The sequence below is a fragment of the Cotesia typhae genome, unplaced genomic scaffold (genome assembly GCF_013202065.1).
Source record: "Cotesia typhae breed Kobodo isofemale line unplaced genomic scaffold, CoteBio_Ctyphae contig_23, whole genome shotgun sequence".
Classification (NCBI taxonomy): Eukaryota; Metazoa; Arthropoda; class Insecta; order Hymenoptera; family Braconidae; genus Cotesia; species Cotesia typhae.
In genome coordinates this window covers 1628668-1644621 of record NW_027423729.1, presented here as the reverse complement: position 1 = coordinate 1644621, position 15954 = coordinate 1628668, and the positions used below count along the sequence as shown (strand labels likewise).

Below are 15954 nucleotides of genomic sequence, written 5' to 3'. Positions count from 1 at the left end.
CAATATCTTTTTGCAGTACTTCTTTATAAGAAAATTCAGCGATTAAAAATTAATATTTAGAATTTCACATCCGCGAGCTGCAGAAATTTCTCTTTAAAAATTATTTCTACATAATTAGTCAATTATATAATTTAAATAAATAATTAATTAATATATTTAAGTATTGAAATTATCATTAATTGCTGGTAAATTAATTTGACCTAAACCTAATCCAAATATAGACTAAATAAAATTGAACACGTCGATGACTAAATTGAAAGATGAACGATTTAGATTTAATGGTGTCTGAGTGCTTGAAAACAAATATACAAAAAGTATGTCCATATATAAGTAATGCAGTATTAAATGCAAGTACTTTAAAGGCGGGAAATTACTTGCTGTTAAGGTAACTTTTCATGAATGCTTTATGTACTATTATGGTTGATATCACGAAGCTTAGATAGAGAGATGCCTTGGATAACTTCTACCTATGCTACGTGGTTGAGATCAACTGTATCAACATGCTCATTTTTTTTTCTTTTCAGTGTTATTTATATCAATAATAAACTGATTCATCTCAATTGCTTCATCTTTTTATATAATCCATCATTATCATTAATTTAATCATTATTATAATTGATAAATTGCTGCGTATTATAAGATTAGTTCTTGCAGAGTTCACCTAGTATTCTGTAAAATTTGTTAGTTTAGAGTCTGCTGCTTTGCTATTTTAAATTCTACTTCTTAAACTAGTACCGTTAAAATAAAAAAATTTTAAACAAATACAATTTGTCTGTTCTGTAATTTGAATTTAAATTAACGCCTACTTGCCAACATATTGTAAGCTTAAAACACTTTGTTTTATTTATTACTTTCAATTTTTTTCATCCTTAATATTTTTACTTCTTACTCCAGAATTACTTTTATTCGTTTAAATTCAAAATTTATTTTTTTTTCAATTTAATTATTTTTTTTTTAGTGAAAAATGTACTCTATAGAGAAAAATATTTCCGACGAGGTAAGAATTTGTTAAATTTATATAATATTTAAGTTAGCTGTCACTTGAAAATTTTTTTATTTTATTTAACAAAAACATTTGTTCTGAAAATTATTTTTAAAAAATTGCATTTTTAATTTATTAAAATTTTTAAATGTTCATTTTTTTTTTAAATGAAATTTTTTTAATTAAAATTATTAAATATCTGCTAACTATTAATTTTATTTAGGTGATGGTTGTAAACTTACGTAGTGATACTTTTACGAAGCCAAGTAAAGAAATGAGACAAGCGATGTTTGATGCTGAAGTTGGTGATGATGTCTGTGAAGAAGATCCAACTGTTATAAGCAAGTATTTTTTATTAAAAATTAATTATTAAATTATTAAATAAACCGGATGATTAATTCGTCTTAATAATCATTTTAGAGCTACAAAAAGTTGCTGCAGAATTATTAGGAAAAGAAGAAGGACTATTTGTCCCCAGTGGATCTATGGGAAATTTAATTGCCAGTAAGTTTTTTTAATAAAGCATGAATATCAATTAAATTTCCCGGTTAAATAATTTTTTTTTTTTTTTTGCTTAGTAATGGTTCACTGTGACCAACGTGGCTGCGAAATTTACCTAGGCGAAGACTGTCATATAGTTCAGCATGAGCAAGGATCAACGGCCCAGATAGCCGGTGTGACAATTTCAACAATTCCCAACAATGCCAACGGCACGTTCAACATAAACACAATAAAAAGTAGACTGCGCGATTTAAAAAACGTCCATCACCCAATATCAAGAATGATTGCTGTTGAGAATACTCTAAATGGTAAAATCTTGCCGCTAGAATGGCTAAAAGAAGTTGTGGAATTTGGAAAGAACAACAATTTAAAAGTACATATGGACGGCGCTCGTTTGTGGAACGCCGCGATTGGTAGCAATACTTGTGTCAAAGACATCGTTCGAGGCTTAGACTCGGTGACATTTTGCCTCAGCAAAGGCCTGGGTGCTCCAGTTGGCTCAATACTATGTGGGAGCAGCGAATTTATCATCAAGGCACATCGGTGTCGGAAGCTACTGGGTGGTGGAATGCGCCAAGTTGGAGTTCTAGCTGCTGCTGGTTTGGTTGCCCTGGATGGTCGCTTCAGATTGCACAAGGACCACGAGAAGGCGACTGCTATGATGAAGGCAATCAATCAAATGAATTCCAAGATTATCAACGTTAACGCTGCTAGCGTGCAGACTAACATGGTTTTTGTTGATGTCAAGAATTCTGAGGCTATTGATGCTGAGAAAGTGGTCCACAGACTTGGGACTGTTATTGATGATCATCCAGATGATCAAGCTATTGTCAAAGCTTGGGCTGAGTGGAAAGGTTGCCTGAGATTAGTTTTTCATATTGATATTTCTGATGAAATGCTTGATGCTGCCGTTAAAAAATTCAAGTATGTCATTTCTCAGCTTGATCCTGCAATTAATAATTAGATAGATTATACAAATGTATTTAATTAAATATTATAAGTTAGAATTTTTTAATATAATAATCAATATATTTGTTAAAAACTCATTTTGACTTTTAATCACATTAAAGTTACCAGTTATTTAACCATTTTTTAATTTTTTTTAACAAATAGATTTTTTCCAAAATAAAAAAATGGATTTTTTATTTTTTTTAATTTCTACAAATCAATTTTTTTTTTCTACGTTTTTTTTTGTCATAATTTATTTGTTAAAAAAATTGTTAAGATTATCAAATGTCTCATAAATTAATTTATGATATTAAAGTTAGCTGTCACTTGACAATTTTTTAATTTTCTTTAAAAAAATTTGTTCTAGAAAATTATTTATAAAAAATTGCATTATTAACGTTATTAAAATTTTATGAGTGAATAATACCATTACTGTCATCTGTAGTTTTATTTAAATTGTTATTGTTTGCTTTCCTAACCTATCAGCTCCTTATTTGCGCTCTCTTTTATCAATTGTTAGTAAAAAAAAACTCACTTACAAATTTTTTATTAATTCAAAAAATTATTTTAAATACTTACATCAATAAAAAAAAATTCAAGCAATTTTTGTATAAATAAAAGATTTAATTTAAAAGAATTAATATTAATAAAACTAAAAAATTTTAATATTTAAATATTGACAGCTATTTTTCTGTCTACCAACTGCACGAAATATTAAACAGAAATACCAACATGACTGACACTTAGTTTTCAAAACAAAAATAAAAGCGTCTTTATTGTTTACATTTATAAAAACTTATTTATTAAACCATACTATTAATAATTGTAATAAGTATTTAAGAATGCTGAGTGACTATGAATTATTTACACAATTGTGTGTCAAACGTGGAGTTTTTTCACCGCCAGAAATTTCAGATGCCATGAAAATAGCCAGGTAAATTATTTATTAATTTATGATAATACTTAAGTTAGTGATCAGCTGTCAATTTTAAAAATTTTAATAACAAATAAAATTTGACTATTTTATTATTTTTACTGAAAAATATAGAAAATTATTTTTAAAAAATTATAAAATTGAAGTTGACAAACATTAAAAATTTTTTTAGAATTTTACAGCAATTATATTATTATAAAAAACAATTTAATTAAAAAATTCCACGTGTGAAAATTAATAAAAATTTATTTTTGATAAGAATTAAAAAAATTGACAGCTGTGATGTAAATTTAGTATGATAATTTAAAATTAAAATGAATAAAATAAACTAATTTAAAAATTTTAAAGTTCAACAGGTGAGTTACGTTTGCCATGTCAGTCAATAGTAATCCCAGTCTGCGAAATAATAAGTCGCGTGTTGATATCAAGCTCTACCATAAAGTCAGTGGACCTGAGTGACTGCATGCTGATCACCAAAGACCTGAGTAAGCTTCTGGAGTCACTTCGGGAAGGTACAAATATCACAACGCTGAATTTAAAAGGCAACAACATCAGCGAATTGATAACCAGCCAGCTGGGGGAAATTTTCCAGCACAATAACACGCTGAAACGTCTTTACTTACAATGGAACAGCATCGGTTCCAATGTAGAAGCATTTGACAAATTTTGTCAGGGCCTCGCCATGAATTACAATATTGAGGAACTGGATTTAAGGTACAATCGAATAACGCCTCATTGTGCTGACGCTTTAATGAATTTGGTGAAAAAAAACAAAGCGCTTAAAGTTTTAAATCTCGAGTGGAATACGCTGGGTCTCCATGGCGGACAGTCTTTGCTGAATGCTATAAAAGATAATAACAGTATTACTAAGTTAAACTTACGTGGTAATTGCGTACCTGATAGTATTATTGATTCAATTGATAACATAACTCTGAAGAATCAGAGTAAAAAATCTATTTCTTCTTCGAATTTTACTTCTGAGTCCGCAGATAAATTAACTGGAAATTGTTTCAGTAAAAATGATAATTGCATAATGGTTTTGTATGAACGCGCTCAGAAATTAAGCCTTCAAGATAGGGACAATAAATTAAATGATTCAGGGTCAGCTGATGAGTTTGAGTTGAAGGAATTGGGCTCGAATTTCAGTAAGAAACGTTTGAGACGTAAAAAAAATTCTAAGTCTGATAAATTATTAAATTCTAATTCTGAAAGTTCTTTTAAAATTAATGATGATAGTGATAGAGGAGGGAAGACTGAATTTAACAAAATAATGGAGTTGAATAAAATTTTACATGACAGAAGTGAGACGATTAATGTTCTGACAAAGCAGATAAATACCAAGGATGAAGAAATAAAATTTAGTAATGAGTTAGTGGAGAAACTTAGGCATGAAATTGATGAATGGAAGAAAAAATTCGATGAAATCGTTGAGGAAAAAAAGCGGGAAGTTCAAGACTTGGAGGAAAAGCATAAAAAAATAGAAGACGATTTAAAGAAAAATTGCAAGACAATTGAGGATAAGTATAATATTTGTTTGTTAAAAAATAAAGAATGGGAAGGAAAAGTTCGTTATTATGAGAAGAATATTCATAAAAGCTCGTTGGAGGTAATTGCGCTGAGAGAAAAGTGGATGAGTAAGTCGAAGGAGTATGAAGATATCATTGAGATTAAGAACACGGAGTTGCATAAAATAAGGCGGGAGTTCAAGGAGAGAGACAATAAGTACAAGATTGAGGTGAATATTTTAAAAAGCACGCTCAAGGAAACCACAACCGCGTTGGAGGATTGTCAAGATCAATTACAGAAATCACGCAATGAGTTGCGTGAAATGGGAAGTAGCTTGGCAACTTTCAGAGCTAAGGTTGATGAGCTGGAGGGCATTGATTGCAAGTATGGAAAATTGGTAGAAGTTTGCCAGAGAATTAAGGATGAGAAGTTTGGAGTCGAAGAAAAATTTAATGATGCTCAGAGAATTAATGCGGGTCTTAAGAAACGGGTGCAGAGCTTAGAAAGCGAGCTGGTTGATCCCCAGAGGAAATACGATTTGCTCAAGAGCCAGCTGGATGAGGAAAGAGATAAATCGGTGAGGTTGAAACAGGAGCTAGAAGATGAAAGAATTAGGATTAGGGATCAGGATTCCCAGCTGCAGAAAATGAGCCAGCAGGTGACGGTCATGTCCGGGCAAATTAATGATATTCAGAAAAATTATGCTGTAGAATTGAGGGAAAGAGATAAAGACATTAAACAACTCAAGGAAATTATTGTGGGGAAAGAAAAGGAATTTGATGATTTAAAGTAAGGATTTTTCTAGGCATAGAAAATTATTTATAATTTTTCAAAGCTTCTAAAGATGAAATTTTTAATTAAAATTTTCTTGCTGTCATTTTTTTGTTAAAAAAATTTTTTAAATTATCAGATGTCTCTCAATTTCAGTATTATTAAGATTATTTTATTTTTTAATTTGTAAAATAAGATTTTTTTAATTTATATAAATTTTATCTATTGTCGATAAGGCAAAAATTGATGTTGATTTTAATTTTCAATCACTATTCTTAATTCAAATTTATTTTCTATTTTTTAGTTTGGTTTTCTGTAAAAAGCGTGTTTTTAATTTTTTTTTTTAAACTATTATTAATTAATATTATTAAGATCTTTATTTTATTTTTTAGGGCTGAAGAAGCGCAACGAGCTGGACATTTACACGCGGCATTTAACAAGTACCTGAGTTCAATAGGACCTTGAATTACAAATTAAAAATTTATTTTTTTATTTAAAATTAATTTTATACGTAAAATTTTGCAGAGGTAATTAACATTCGTTCCAAACGATGCGTAGTATTAATTAAAAAAAAAAAAATTCATGGAATGAATTAGTTTTTTTAATTAAAAAAATAGTAAAAAATTGAATTACGTACTTTGAAAGATAAATGTTAATACTAGAAAGGTGATTCTTAAATAAAAAAAGAAATCGGTGTAAAATTATGTGACGTGACAGTTTCACGGAATTTGCGAGAGTTAGACTGCATGACATAATGCTGTCGCATTAAAATAAATATAGTAGTTATTATAGAATAGGATAGAGCGTAAGCCATCACTTATAAATAATTATCTTTTAAGAATTCTTGTTAAGTGATTTTCATCGCTTTCCTCGTATTATTAGTTACTAATAACTAATTATGTATCATGCGATGTTTATTATGCGATATTTATAGCTATTGATTTATTTGTCAACTTCAACCAGAGTACTCTGTTGATTGATTAATATTATACTCGAGTATTTTTTTAAAGAGTATTAATAACAATATTAATTAACGCTAATTATTATTTTAGTTTACGGATAATTTATTTTGTAGTTTTGTGTTTTATATTTCTTGATCTTACGTCACTATAAATAATTAGGAAAATACTTTCAAGTGTATTGACCTCGTGTTATAATTTTTCTTAGTAAAAAGAAAAAAAACAATTTTTAAACGTCTTTATAATTAAATTGCGTAAATTTATTATAAGCAGATTAAAAATATTTTTCTATCGCGTAATTTATTGTCATGAATAAATTTTTTAGTTAAATTTTATTTTTTATCCTTAATGCAGTATTATTATTTCAAAGCGTATTTTTTTGTTCAAAAAATTTTTTTTAAAATATTAGGGAGGATATTTGTTAATAAAAAAAAAAAAATTTAATATAAATAATAAATAATTTTTTTAATAACGTAACTTGTAACATATTTATTGTTTATAATTATAATTATTATTATAAGTTTAAAAATAAAAGCAGATAATGTTTAAACATTGAAAATAATTAAGATTCGATTTGAATCGTGTTCAATAATTTTAAAAATTCAAATAAAATATTGAAACACTAATTATTTTACAATCTTTTTTAACAGATACTTGTTCAATAATTTATACAATGTTTATATATTTTTTATACAATTTTTAGTGACGAACTTAATAGTACAATTGAAATGGCAGTTATGATAATAAGTCTCATTTTAAAATAAAAAAAAAAGCTATTAGTTGACAAAATAAAAGCAACTGAACGAATTTTAATTACACGTTTCTTTTGTTTGTTAATAAGATTTAATTAAATAATAATGTTACTATTTATTATTATTATTATTTATCAATCTATATATATTTTTATTTTTTTCATCTCTAATGTAGAGACGTCATCAATGCTACATTTTACTAATGCTCAGTAGCATATTTAAATTAAGATTAACATTCATACAATATTTATACACAATTATTAAACATATCAATTTGAATATATATTTATATATATGCACACATTTATGGTGTTAAGTTTGACGCGTGGGTGGCCAACGCCTTAGTTTTAAAGGCACGTGATTTCTTATCTCCCAATGACATAACATTTATTAATATATCTGCGACAAGTAATATGTATATTTTTTTAAGTTAAGACAACGGCACGATCTAGATATCATTTAATCGCAGTCACATGCTTATATTCTACTTCCTTTTCCTTTACATTGTGATAAAAAACAATATTTAAATTACGGCTGTCCAATTTTAAAATACAGTAATTGCAAAATTTTTATTCCTAATTATTTTTAAAATTGCTGCTTTTTTTTTTTATAAATTTTAGAACCTTAATCTCAAGTATTTTTCTTAATATTTATATTCAAATATTTTTTACAAAAAAATTCAAATTTTTTTCAATTTGTCGCGCAAATTTTTTTTTAACAAAAAAAATTTTTTAAATCTCAAAATTGTCATTTATACTGAGAAAAAAAAAATACTTTTAAGAAAATTTTCTTGATACAAGAATTTATGTTGAATATTTTAAAGAATATTTATTCTTAGCTCAAGAACTTGTTAAATTGATTGAAATAATTTTTACTTAATTCAGAAATTAATAATTAATAGAAGAAATTATTAATTAAATAAAAGTATTTTTTTTGCCATAATTATTTATTAAAAATTTTCTTAAAATTTTGGACTATCTGCTGAATTAATTTTCATGTAAATTTTTACTCTGTTTTAAAATTAGGCAGCCGATTATATATAATAATTAAAATCATATCTAGTGTCCTCATACTTTAGCTATTGTCTTTATTTTTAGGTATAAAAGAAAAAGAAAGATTTTACTATTATTTTGATTTATTGTACGTAAAAAGGCACATGTTATGTAATTATTAATTAACTATTTTTATGTATTGAGAACTGAAGACAGAAAATTTAATTTTTCTAAATATGATCCAATTAAAAAAAAAAAAACAATTTTTTCTAATTTTGGGTATGTAAATGGTACCCATTAATATTTAAACTAAAGTTCATGAAATCACACTCTAATTTCGCAACATTAATTTTAATTGAACTAAATAATTCTTCTGACTGATTCAGAAAACTCTAAAGTGTAATTGATTTTTTTTTAGTCAATAAATTTATATTACAAATCGCAATTACACAAATATTATGCTGCTACTGACTAAAATTATTATAAATTTATTTATAATTTTAGTAAGTTATATATACTTAAATATTTTTGAATAAATAAAAAATAGTCCATCGTAATACTAAGTCAGGAGTTGATTAATTTATTTTAAGCTATAAAATCATGAATTTTTTTATTTTTAAGTAAACGCTTATTATAAATTTTCTTTGGTCATAATCGTGACTTTTAATTTATTTTTGTAATAAAAAAACAAAATAAAATTCAAGATAATTTTATATAATAATATTTTTCATCAATTATTTAATATGTAAATAAATAATTACGTTAATTGAATATACCCGACTTAGATTACAGCTCCTTATAATTTAATAACTCAACTAATTTATAATAATTTAGCTTAAAAAACTTTTTACATATTCTGGAAGATATTAATCATTACGATATTTTTTTATAAGCAATTTTATCTATAAATAAATAAATTTAATCTAAAAATTAAATATTTACTAAACATTAAATTGTTTATAAAAAATTCCAATACACAATCGCAAATATTTTCTATTACTCTAACAAATAAAAAACATTGAAAATTATCTACACAATTGAACTAATAAATTTAAAATGTATAAGGATACTCAGCGATATAATTTTTAATAGGAATTGGTAAAGATTTAGTATCTATTTTATGTTTATTAATAACAAGCCTAGCAAGATGTGAAAGCGTACCAACATCTTTAACAACCGGCTTAGTTAAATAAATTTTACTGTAAAGATGTCCAGTCAAGTCGACCCAGACCTGCTTTAAATTCCCATTGCCGTGTTTCGACACATAAATATAATAATCAAGCAATTTTATCGGACAGTCGAATTGCGGCATCGTCATGATCAGCTGAGGTTCCGAATCGAGTCGGAAATTTCTGTTGTAAAAGTGAACTCTGACAGAGGTAGGCCCGCGGTCAGTCTGAACAGAAATAGCAAAGACAAATCTACTGTCGGAGCTGTCTCTGACAAGCCACCTGCCAATTTCCATGTTTTTAAGTAAGTTTTCGCTCTGCTGCCAATTCATGCCCTCGTAATACCACCCAGTACTGCTGAGCAGCTTCTTGATGTCTGTTGTCTTGGGGAGGCCTCTTTTCTGCGAGTACCCTTCGTCGTAGTTGTACGAAACCGGCATTAACCAAGACACTGGTGTCGTTGGAGTTGGAGTTGAAGTATCCTCGCGCCTTTCATTCTCGCAGCTATTTCCCGTTTGCTGGGTGTCCATTTGTACTAATATGCAATTTCCAGCTTCCGATGTTGTTGTAGTTGCTGAATTTATTCCATTTACAGTGGTGATGGTGTCAACATTGTTCCCAGAACTTTTTGTTGCCGTGATATTAAGCGTGCATTGATCGACGTTCGCAGGCAATTGAATTGTCGCACTGACTTTTATTTGTACAGCACCTGGATCGTCGTTCGATAATTTACGCTGACATGTTTCTGACTGTAAATTATTACTACAATTATTACTATTATAATTATAATTACAATTATTATTATTGTTAATGGAATTTGATTGTGATGAACAGCAACAATTTGAATTTTTTCTAGATTGCCTGTCACCAGCCGCAGGATTGCAATTATCGTGAATAGAATTGTCAAGCCTGGGCTGGACGAAGGAATCCCGACGCATTCCCGGCAACTCTTGACAGCCGCTGGGAGGATGAACTGACGGAGTAGTCGCCTCTTCTTTGGGGAAATCACGCTGGTAGCTGAAGTTAGCGAGGGATTGAAGCAAATCATTGTTAGAAAATAACAATTGGGAACTGTTATCTTCGGACAGCCTCTTCTGAACTAGGCAACCACCGCCAGACAACTTGGGCCTGATTTCAATCCTCGGGGAGTGGATCAGCGAGTCTGAGTCTGTCGGCTGCAGCAGATAACCTCCCGACTGGATGTTCGGGGTCGTTATCGTGACAGTGCCGCCAGTGAGATCACAAGTCGTGTTTATCTTGCACTCGGAATTCGATGGCTTGCTGGAGATGTTCCAGTAGTCAGCCAAGAATCCCGGGCCTGGTATCTGAGCCGTGCCCGAGCCTTGGTTGGATTGAATTATTGTCGGCCCGTGGATTATTGTCGGGGCGTTTATTATGCAGTTGCTCCCGTAACTGCGTGGCATCATCAGTCCTCCACCGCAGCTGTAGTAATTGCCGTACGATGATCCCGCTGGGGATGATGATGTTGTGGTTGATGGGTGCATTGCTGTGTCTTCGAGTCGCGAGTCTGGATTACAACATCCCGGGGCTGGAAAACGATGCCGGCAGTTTGGGCACATTACTGTCAGCATCTTTTTAAAGGTGATGGCTTTTGTCCCAGCATTATTTTGTGTAATCTGAAATTTAAAAAAATTTATTAGTTTTTTTTTTTAATGTAAAATTTTTGGTAAAAATATTTTTATTTAAAATTTGAAATTTAAATTGTCGTAAAAAAATTTTTTTCTTAAAATTTCTCATTTAGAAATTAAAAAAAAAAAAAAAAAAAAAAAAAAAAAAAAAACTAAAAATTAATTTTAAAAATAAAATCAGAAAATTTTTAAATAATTAAAAAATGAAAAAGTATTAAATGACTATTGTTTTTTTTTTAAATGTAAAATTTTTGATAAAAATATTTTTATTAAAAATTTGAAATCAAAATTGTCATAAAAAAAATGTTTTTAAATTTTCCCATTTGGAAATTAAAAAAAAATCCGTAAAAATTAATTTTAAAAGTAAAATTAGAAAATTTTTAAATTATTAAATAATTTATGTTAAAGGGTATTTAATATTTTAACCTATGTATAGAATCTATAAATCTATACTATAGATTGTTTACCATAATAATTACAGATAAAATAATAAAAGATTAATTACAACATACAAAATAAGAGACAAAATGACCGTTAGACTATTGTCACAAGATAAAATATGTTATTTTATCCTACTTAGAAACATATATGTATATATTTAAACTTTAAACAGAGAATTTATTAGTTACGCGTAAAAGAGGGGAATGACATTGAAGGCAAACATAAATGATATTTCTATATTTACAATACAATATATACGTATCCTGCTGATGTATTACAAATACGATAACGAGTCTATCAATAACTGTTAACAAAAAATTGGATTAGATACATTTATTATCATTTATATGCGTACAATTTTTTTTTCGTAGAAATATTTACGAGTTAGCAGTATCTAAAGCTGTCGCTTCAGGGAAGAATATCACAATTTTGATTATTATTTATGTGATTCAGTGATAAAAAAAAATTTTATTAGTTTTCTAAAACTTTGACTCTATTCTAAAAACTACACGCAGTCAATTAATCATTCAAATTGAGTCGTTAAAAAAAAGGAATTAATTTGCATAAAAATTATTAGTTTTGCGCATCAATGGAATTATCAGTCAAGTGTCTCGTCCGTACAAGTGAGATGTAAGATGTAAGATGTAAATAAAAATATAAATATTAAACGGGGAAAAAAAAGCATCAGCTACCGGTGGAGGCGGAAACACTACTAAGTTTCTCCGAATTCGTCACGAAAGATCAAGCCACGCTTGCCAGTTCATAACTTCATATATATGTAGAAAAATATCTACGTACCAGTAGCTATATAACATAAGCCGGCATAATTCCAGGAATGACCTATTGATGAAGCGCGACCAAGGACCGCTAAAGGTCTTTTGCACGCCATCATACTAAACCCGCTTCGTTTTGTTGTATTAGATTATTTTATTTGTTTATATATTTTATAATATTAAATATCTTGTTTTGAAAAAATTTCAATAGTGTATTGAAAAAAAAAAAAAATTTCAAAAGGTGTAAATTAGATCATTTTGAAAAATTTTAAACTTTTTTTTAATAAATACTAATTTTTTAATTATCTATCAATCAAAAATTAAGTCCAAAAATATTATGTAAAAAAAAAAATGATTTAAAAATTTAAACACAAAAAAAAAATTAATTTTTAAAGTATTTAAAAAATTTTAATTTTTTAAATTCGCGCCAAATTTTGCAAAGTGCGCCTTAGAGGTCAAACTGAGAGCAAAAATTTCTTTTTAAAAAAATGAGCAGTACTATAATTAAAAATTAATTTGTTGAAAATTTTAAACAATTTTTTTTTCAGCTGAAAAGAATTTTTTTCGAGGCGGGTGTCTTCAGATCACTATAACTTTAATTCTACTGAATGTTTTTAGCTGAAAATTTAACTGTATACTCTTGAAATATGTATAAATAAATTGTTAAAAATTCAAAGTTCTATCTCTTCATTGGTCTTTACAAAAAAATTCTAAAAAAAATACTAAAAAATCAGAGAGCCAGACAATTTTCATCCAAAATTTTTGGAGAAAAATTTGCAAGTTATTTATCTAAAATTGTTCTTTTTTAAATCGAAAAATATTTATTTTAACAAGAAAGTTATTGAGAAAATTTTTTATTTCTTCAGTTAAAAAATAAAATTGTTTAAAATTTTTAACAAATTTATTTCTTGTCACAACAATTGACCAATTTTATTTTCTTGTTAATTATAATCAAATAAAAAGGATTTAGATAGCAATTTTTTATAGAGTTGTTTTTCAAGACAATTTAAACATTACAGAAAAAGAGTGGAGTTAATAAATAATGTTGTTAAAGAGTTATTGTGATTTAATAGTTTCATAAATGAGAGAAGAGACTTAACTTATACCAGAGGACTTTTAATTTTTTTTTTCACATAAATCATAAGTACATATGTATGTAATGAGGTAGGTATATTTATACTATTCTTTTCCATTATTATTACTGTCATTATATTTATATTCAACTGTAGATACATATAAATATAAATGAGTTTGGAGCTACTGTATCATCTACTGTGTTCTCGGAATTAAATAATAATCGTTTAGCTGACATTAGAGCGAGTGGAGTATTGAATGGAAAGAGTAAGATGAATAAATTGGAGGGAGAAGTGGAAAAAAATGAGAAAAATAATCAGGAAATTACGACATGCAATCAAAAACACATTTTCTCAACGGAAATGAAAACATAAATGCTAAATGTTCAACTGAAGTCGGTTAATCTAACAATAAATGGATTCTTGTGAAATTTATGAATGTTATATATTATGTATGTAATCATTTCAGCATAAATTTTATGCAAACAAAGAAGCGAGTGATAAGATTTGGTTGATAGTAGTCATTAATTATTAATATTGATAATAAAGTATTTTTCTTGGTTTTGTTTATTTTTTTTTTAAAAATACATTCATTCGTATTGTTTGATATTATGTATGTATGTATGAGTAATTTTTCTTTGTCCATTATAAAAATAAATCTTGATAATAAAACGCCGATTCTTATTTTACTTTTGGTGCGTTGCAATTATGTGCGGTATTCAAGGAACTCGTGTACTCAGTTTTTATTTTAATTGTGAAAAATTATTGTCATCCTTGACATACTTTTATTTATTTTCTTTTTTTATGACTAAAAAATATTTTTAAAAATATTAAATAGATCGTTTGAATAATTATTTTTTTTTTCTTCACTTGAAAATAAAAATTTTTTTTATTTCTCAATAAAAATTATTGTTATTTTTAATTCAAAAAATTTTTTTATCAAAAATAAAAAATAATTGATTTTAAAAAATATCAAAAATTATTATTTAATAAAAAAAAAGTATTTAAAATCTTTCAAAAATTTTTATAATTTTAAAAAACAAAATTTAAATTTATTAAAAATTTTTGTTTTTTAAAATGACCTAAATATTTATTATAAAAATAATTATTTATTTTAAAATAATAATCATTAAAATGTTAGCACTGTGATTAAATTAAATTTATAATAAATAAGTTTCGGAAACAATTAAAATAAATAAAAGATCTAAATTAATCAACAGTACTACGTAAATCATTGACGTTATTGTCGGCACGTATGTCAGATAGTTGATAGTATTTGTGGAGTAACGCGAAGGCAAGCTTCCGCGAAATCGAGTCCCGAGTCCGCCAAGCGTCGTTCATACATACCTTATGTTACTCTAACATTTGCAATAGTGAGTTTGCGATTTCATACATATAACATATAATACATATTAGGGTGATTCAAAAAAAAAGAATATTTTTTTTTTTGTTTGGTACTCTGAAAAATAGGTTCCTAGACACCTCTAAGAAAGCCTCTCCAAGCATGAGTTCTTAATTGTAACGGGAAGGTCCTCCTTCTTACAGTTTTCTATTTTTTCTTATTATCAGATAGAAAAATTTATATCTCGCTTCCAACTACTTGAAAAAATATCTTGTTCCTTAGATTTTGTAGGAAATTGAATGCTCTACAAAAAAGGTCTCTTACGATTTTTTCGTAAACCCAACCGTTTAAAAGATATTAACGGTTAAAGTTTGATTATTTTTGGGAAAATTTTTTATTTCTTATGAATTTTATAACTCAATGAAAAAAATCATTATGAATGATGAAACTCATAGTTTTGTAGGAAATTTACTGCTCTATAAAAATCGTCTCTTATGATTTTTCGATCAAGTTGAGCGTTTACGAGATATTCATCGTCAAACATCAATGCATATCAATTTTTCTAGTTTTTGATCAATAATTCGAAAAATTTCAATTTATTCTGTGAGTTTCAAGGAAATTTAGACAAATTTGAGTTTTTATTATAAAAGCAACTCCTATAGATGTTTTCTGTTCAAAAATTCATTTGAAAGTTTTTATTCTAATAATATTTTTTTAAATTTTATCTTTAATAATTTAAAATCTTAATCGCGTTGTCATTTATTATTATGAAATTTGTTCAGTGCGTATTTTTAAATTGTTTTTCACAAAATATACATAAAATTTTCGTTCGAGGGGATTTTTGTTTTGAATTCCATTTCTTCTTCTGTTTGTCTTCTGAAACTAACGCCATCTATGTTTTTATTCTCAACTATCTTCAGTATCTACCCATTTAATACCGTATTTTCAGTGTTCCTAAAACTGATCATCTTGAATACGTAATAAAATAATTCATTTTAAATAAGTCTTATAATCATCACATAAATTTATTTATCATCAATTAACCTACAATGAATAAAGAAATACGTTTTATCGGAATACCTCTACAAAGAATTTCGGAACGTAAGTTACCAAAAGTGAAAGAGGTTATGCGTGTGTTTTTCTACCAACTTAAAATTTTAAA

General features: G+C 27.2%; 3 protein-coding genes across 4 annotated transcripts in view; 2 read left to right on the top strand and 1 right to left on the bottom strand.

The window, feature by feature from the left end:
* Positions 1-575: 575 nt before the first annotated feature.
* Positions 576-2529, top strand: LOC141524768 (uncharacterized). Its single transcript, XM_074238833.1, has 5 exons — positions 576-819; positions 959-997; positions 1206-1323; positions 1403-1486; positions 1561-2529. The coding sequence occupies exons 2-5, from the start codon at positions 965-967 to the stop codon at positions 2445-2447; spliced, it is 1122 nt and encodes a 373-aa protein (XP_074094934.1). The 5' UTR covers positions 576-819; positions 959-964; the 3' UTR covers positions 2448-2529.
* A 676-nt stretch (positions 2530-3205) lies between these two features.
* LOC141524734 (uncharacterized) lies at positions 3206-6992 on the top strand. The gene is made up of 3 exons (XM_074238750.1): positions 3206-3365; positions 3714-5660; positions 6035-6992. The coding sequence occupies exons 1-3, from the start codon at positions 3274-3276 to the stop codon at positions 6105-6107; spliced, it is 2112 nt and encodes a 703-aa protein (XP_074094851.1). The 5' UTR covers positions 3206-3273; the 3' UTR covers positions 6108-6992.
* A 2270-nt stretch (positions 6993-9262) lies between these two features.
* Positions 9263-15954, bottom strand: part of LOC141524868 (uncharacterized) — a 31446-nt gene continuing 24754 nt past the window's right edge. For both annotated transcript variants that reach the window (XM_074239004.1, XM_074239003.1), the window contains exon 2: positions 9263-11151. In XM_074239004.1, coding sequence (XP_074095105.1) covers positions 9397-11106 — 1710 coding nt within the window. In that variant the 5' untranslated portion in view covers positions 11107-11151 and the 3' untranslated portion in view covers positions 9263-9396. The remainder of the gene's footprint in view (positions 11152-15954) is intronic.

Bases quoted from the DNA above. Each gene is read 5' to 3' on its own strand.
- LOC141524734 (XM_074238750.1), top strand. From the start codon at position 3,274: ATGCTGAGTGACTATGAATTATTTACACAATTGTGTGTCAAACGTGGA. The intron at 3,366-3,713 runs GTAAATTATTTA...AAAATTTTAAAG, and splicing joins GATGCCATGAAAATAGCCAG to TTCAACAGGTGAGTTACGTT. The intron at 5,661-6,034 runs GTAAGGATTTTT...TTTATTTTTTAG, and splicing joins AAGGAATTTGATGATTTAAA to GGCTGAAGAAGCGCAACGAG.
- LOC141524768 (XM_074238833.1), top strand. From the start codon at position 965: ATGTACTCTATAGAGAAAAATATTTCCGACGAG. The intron at 998-1,205 runs GTAAGAATTTGT...AATTTTATTTAG, and splicing joins AGAAAAATATTTCCGACGAG to GTGATGGTTGTAAACTTACG. The intron at 1,487-1,560 runs GTAAGTTTTTTT...TTTTTTGCTTAG, and splicing joins TATGGGAAATTTAATTGCCA to TAATGGTTCACTGTGACCAA.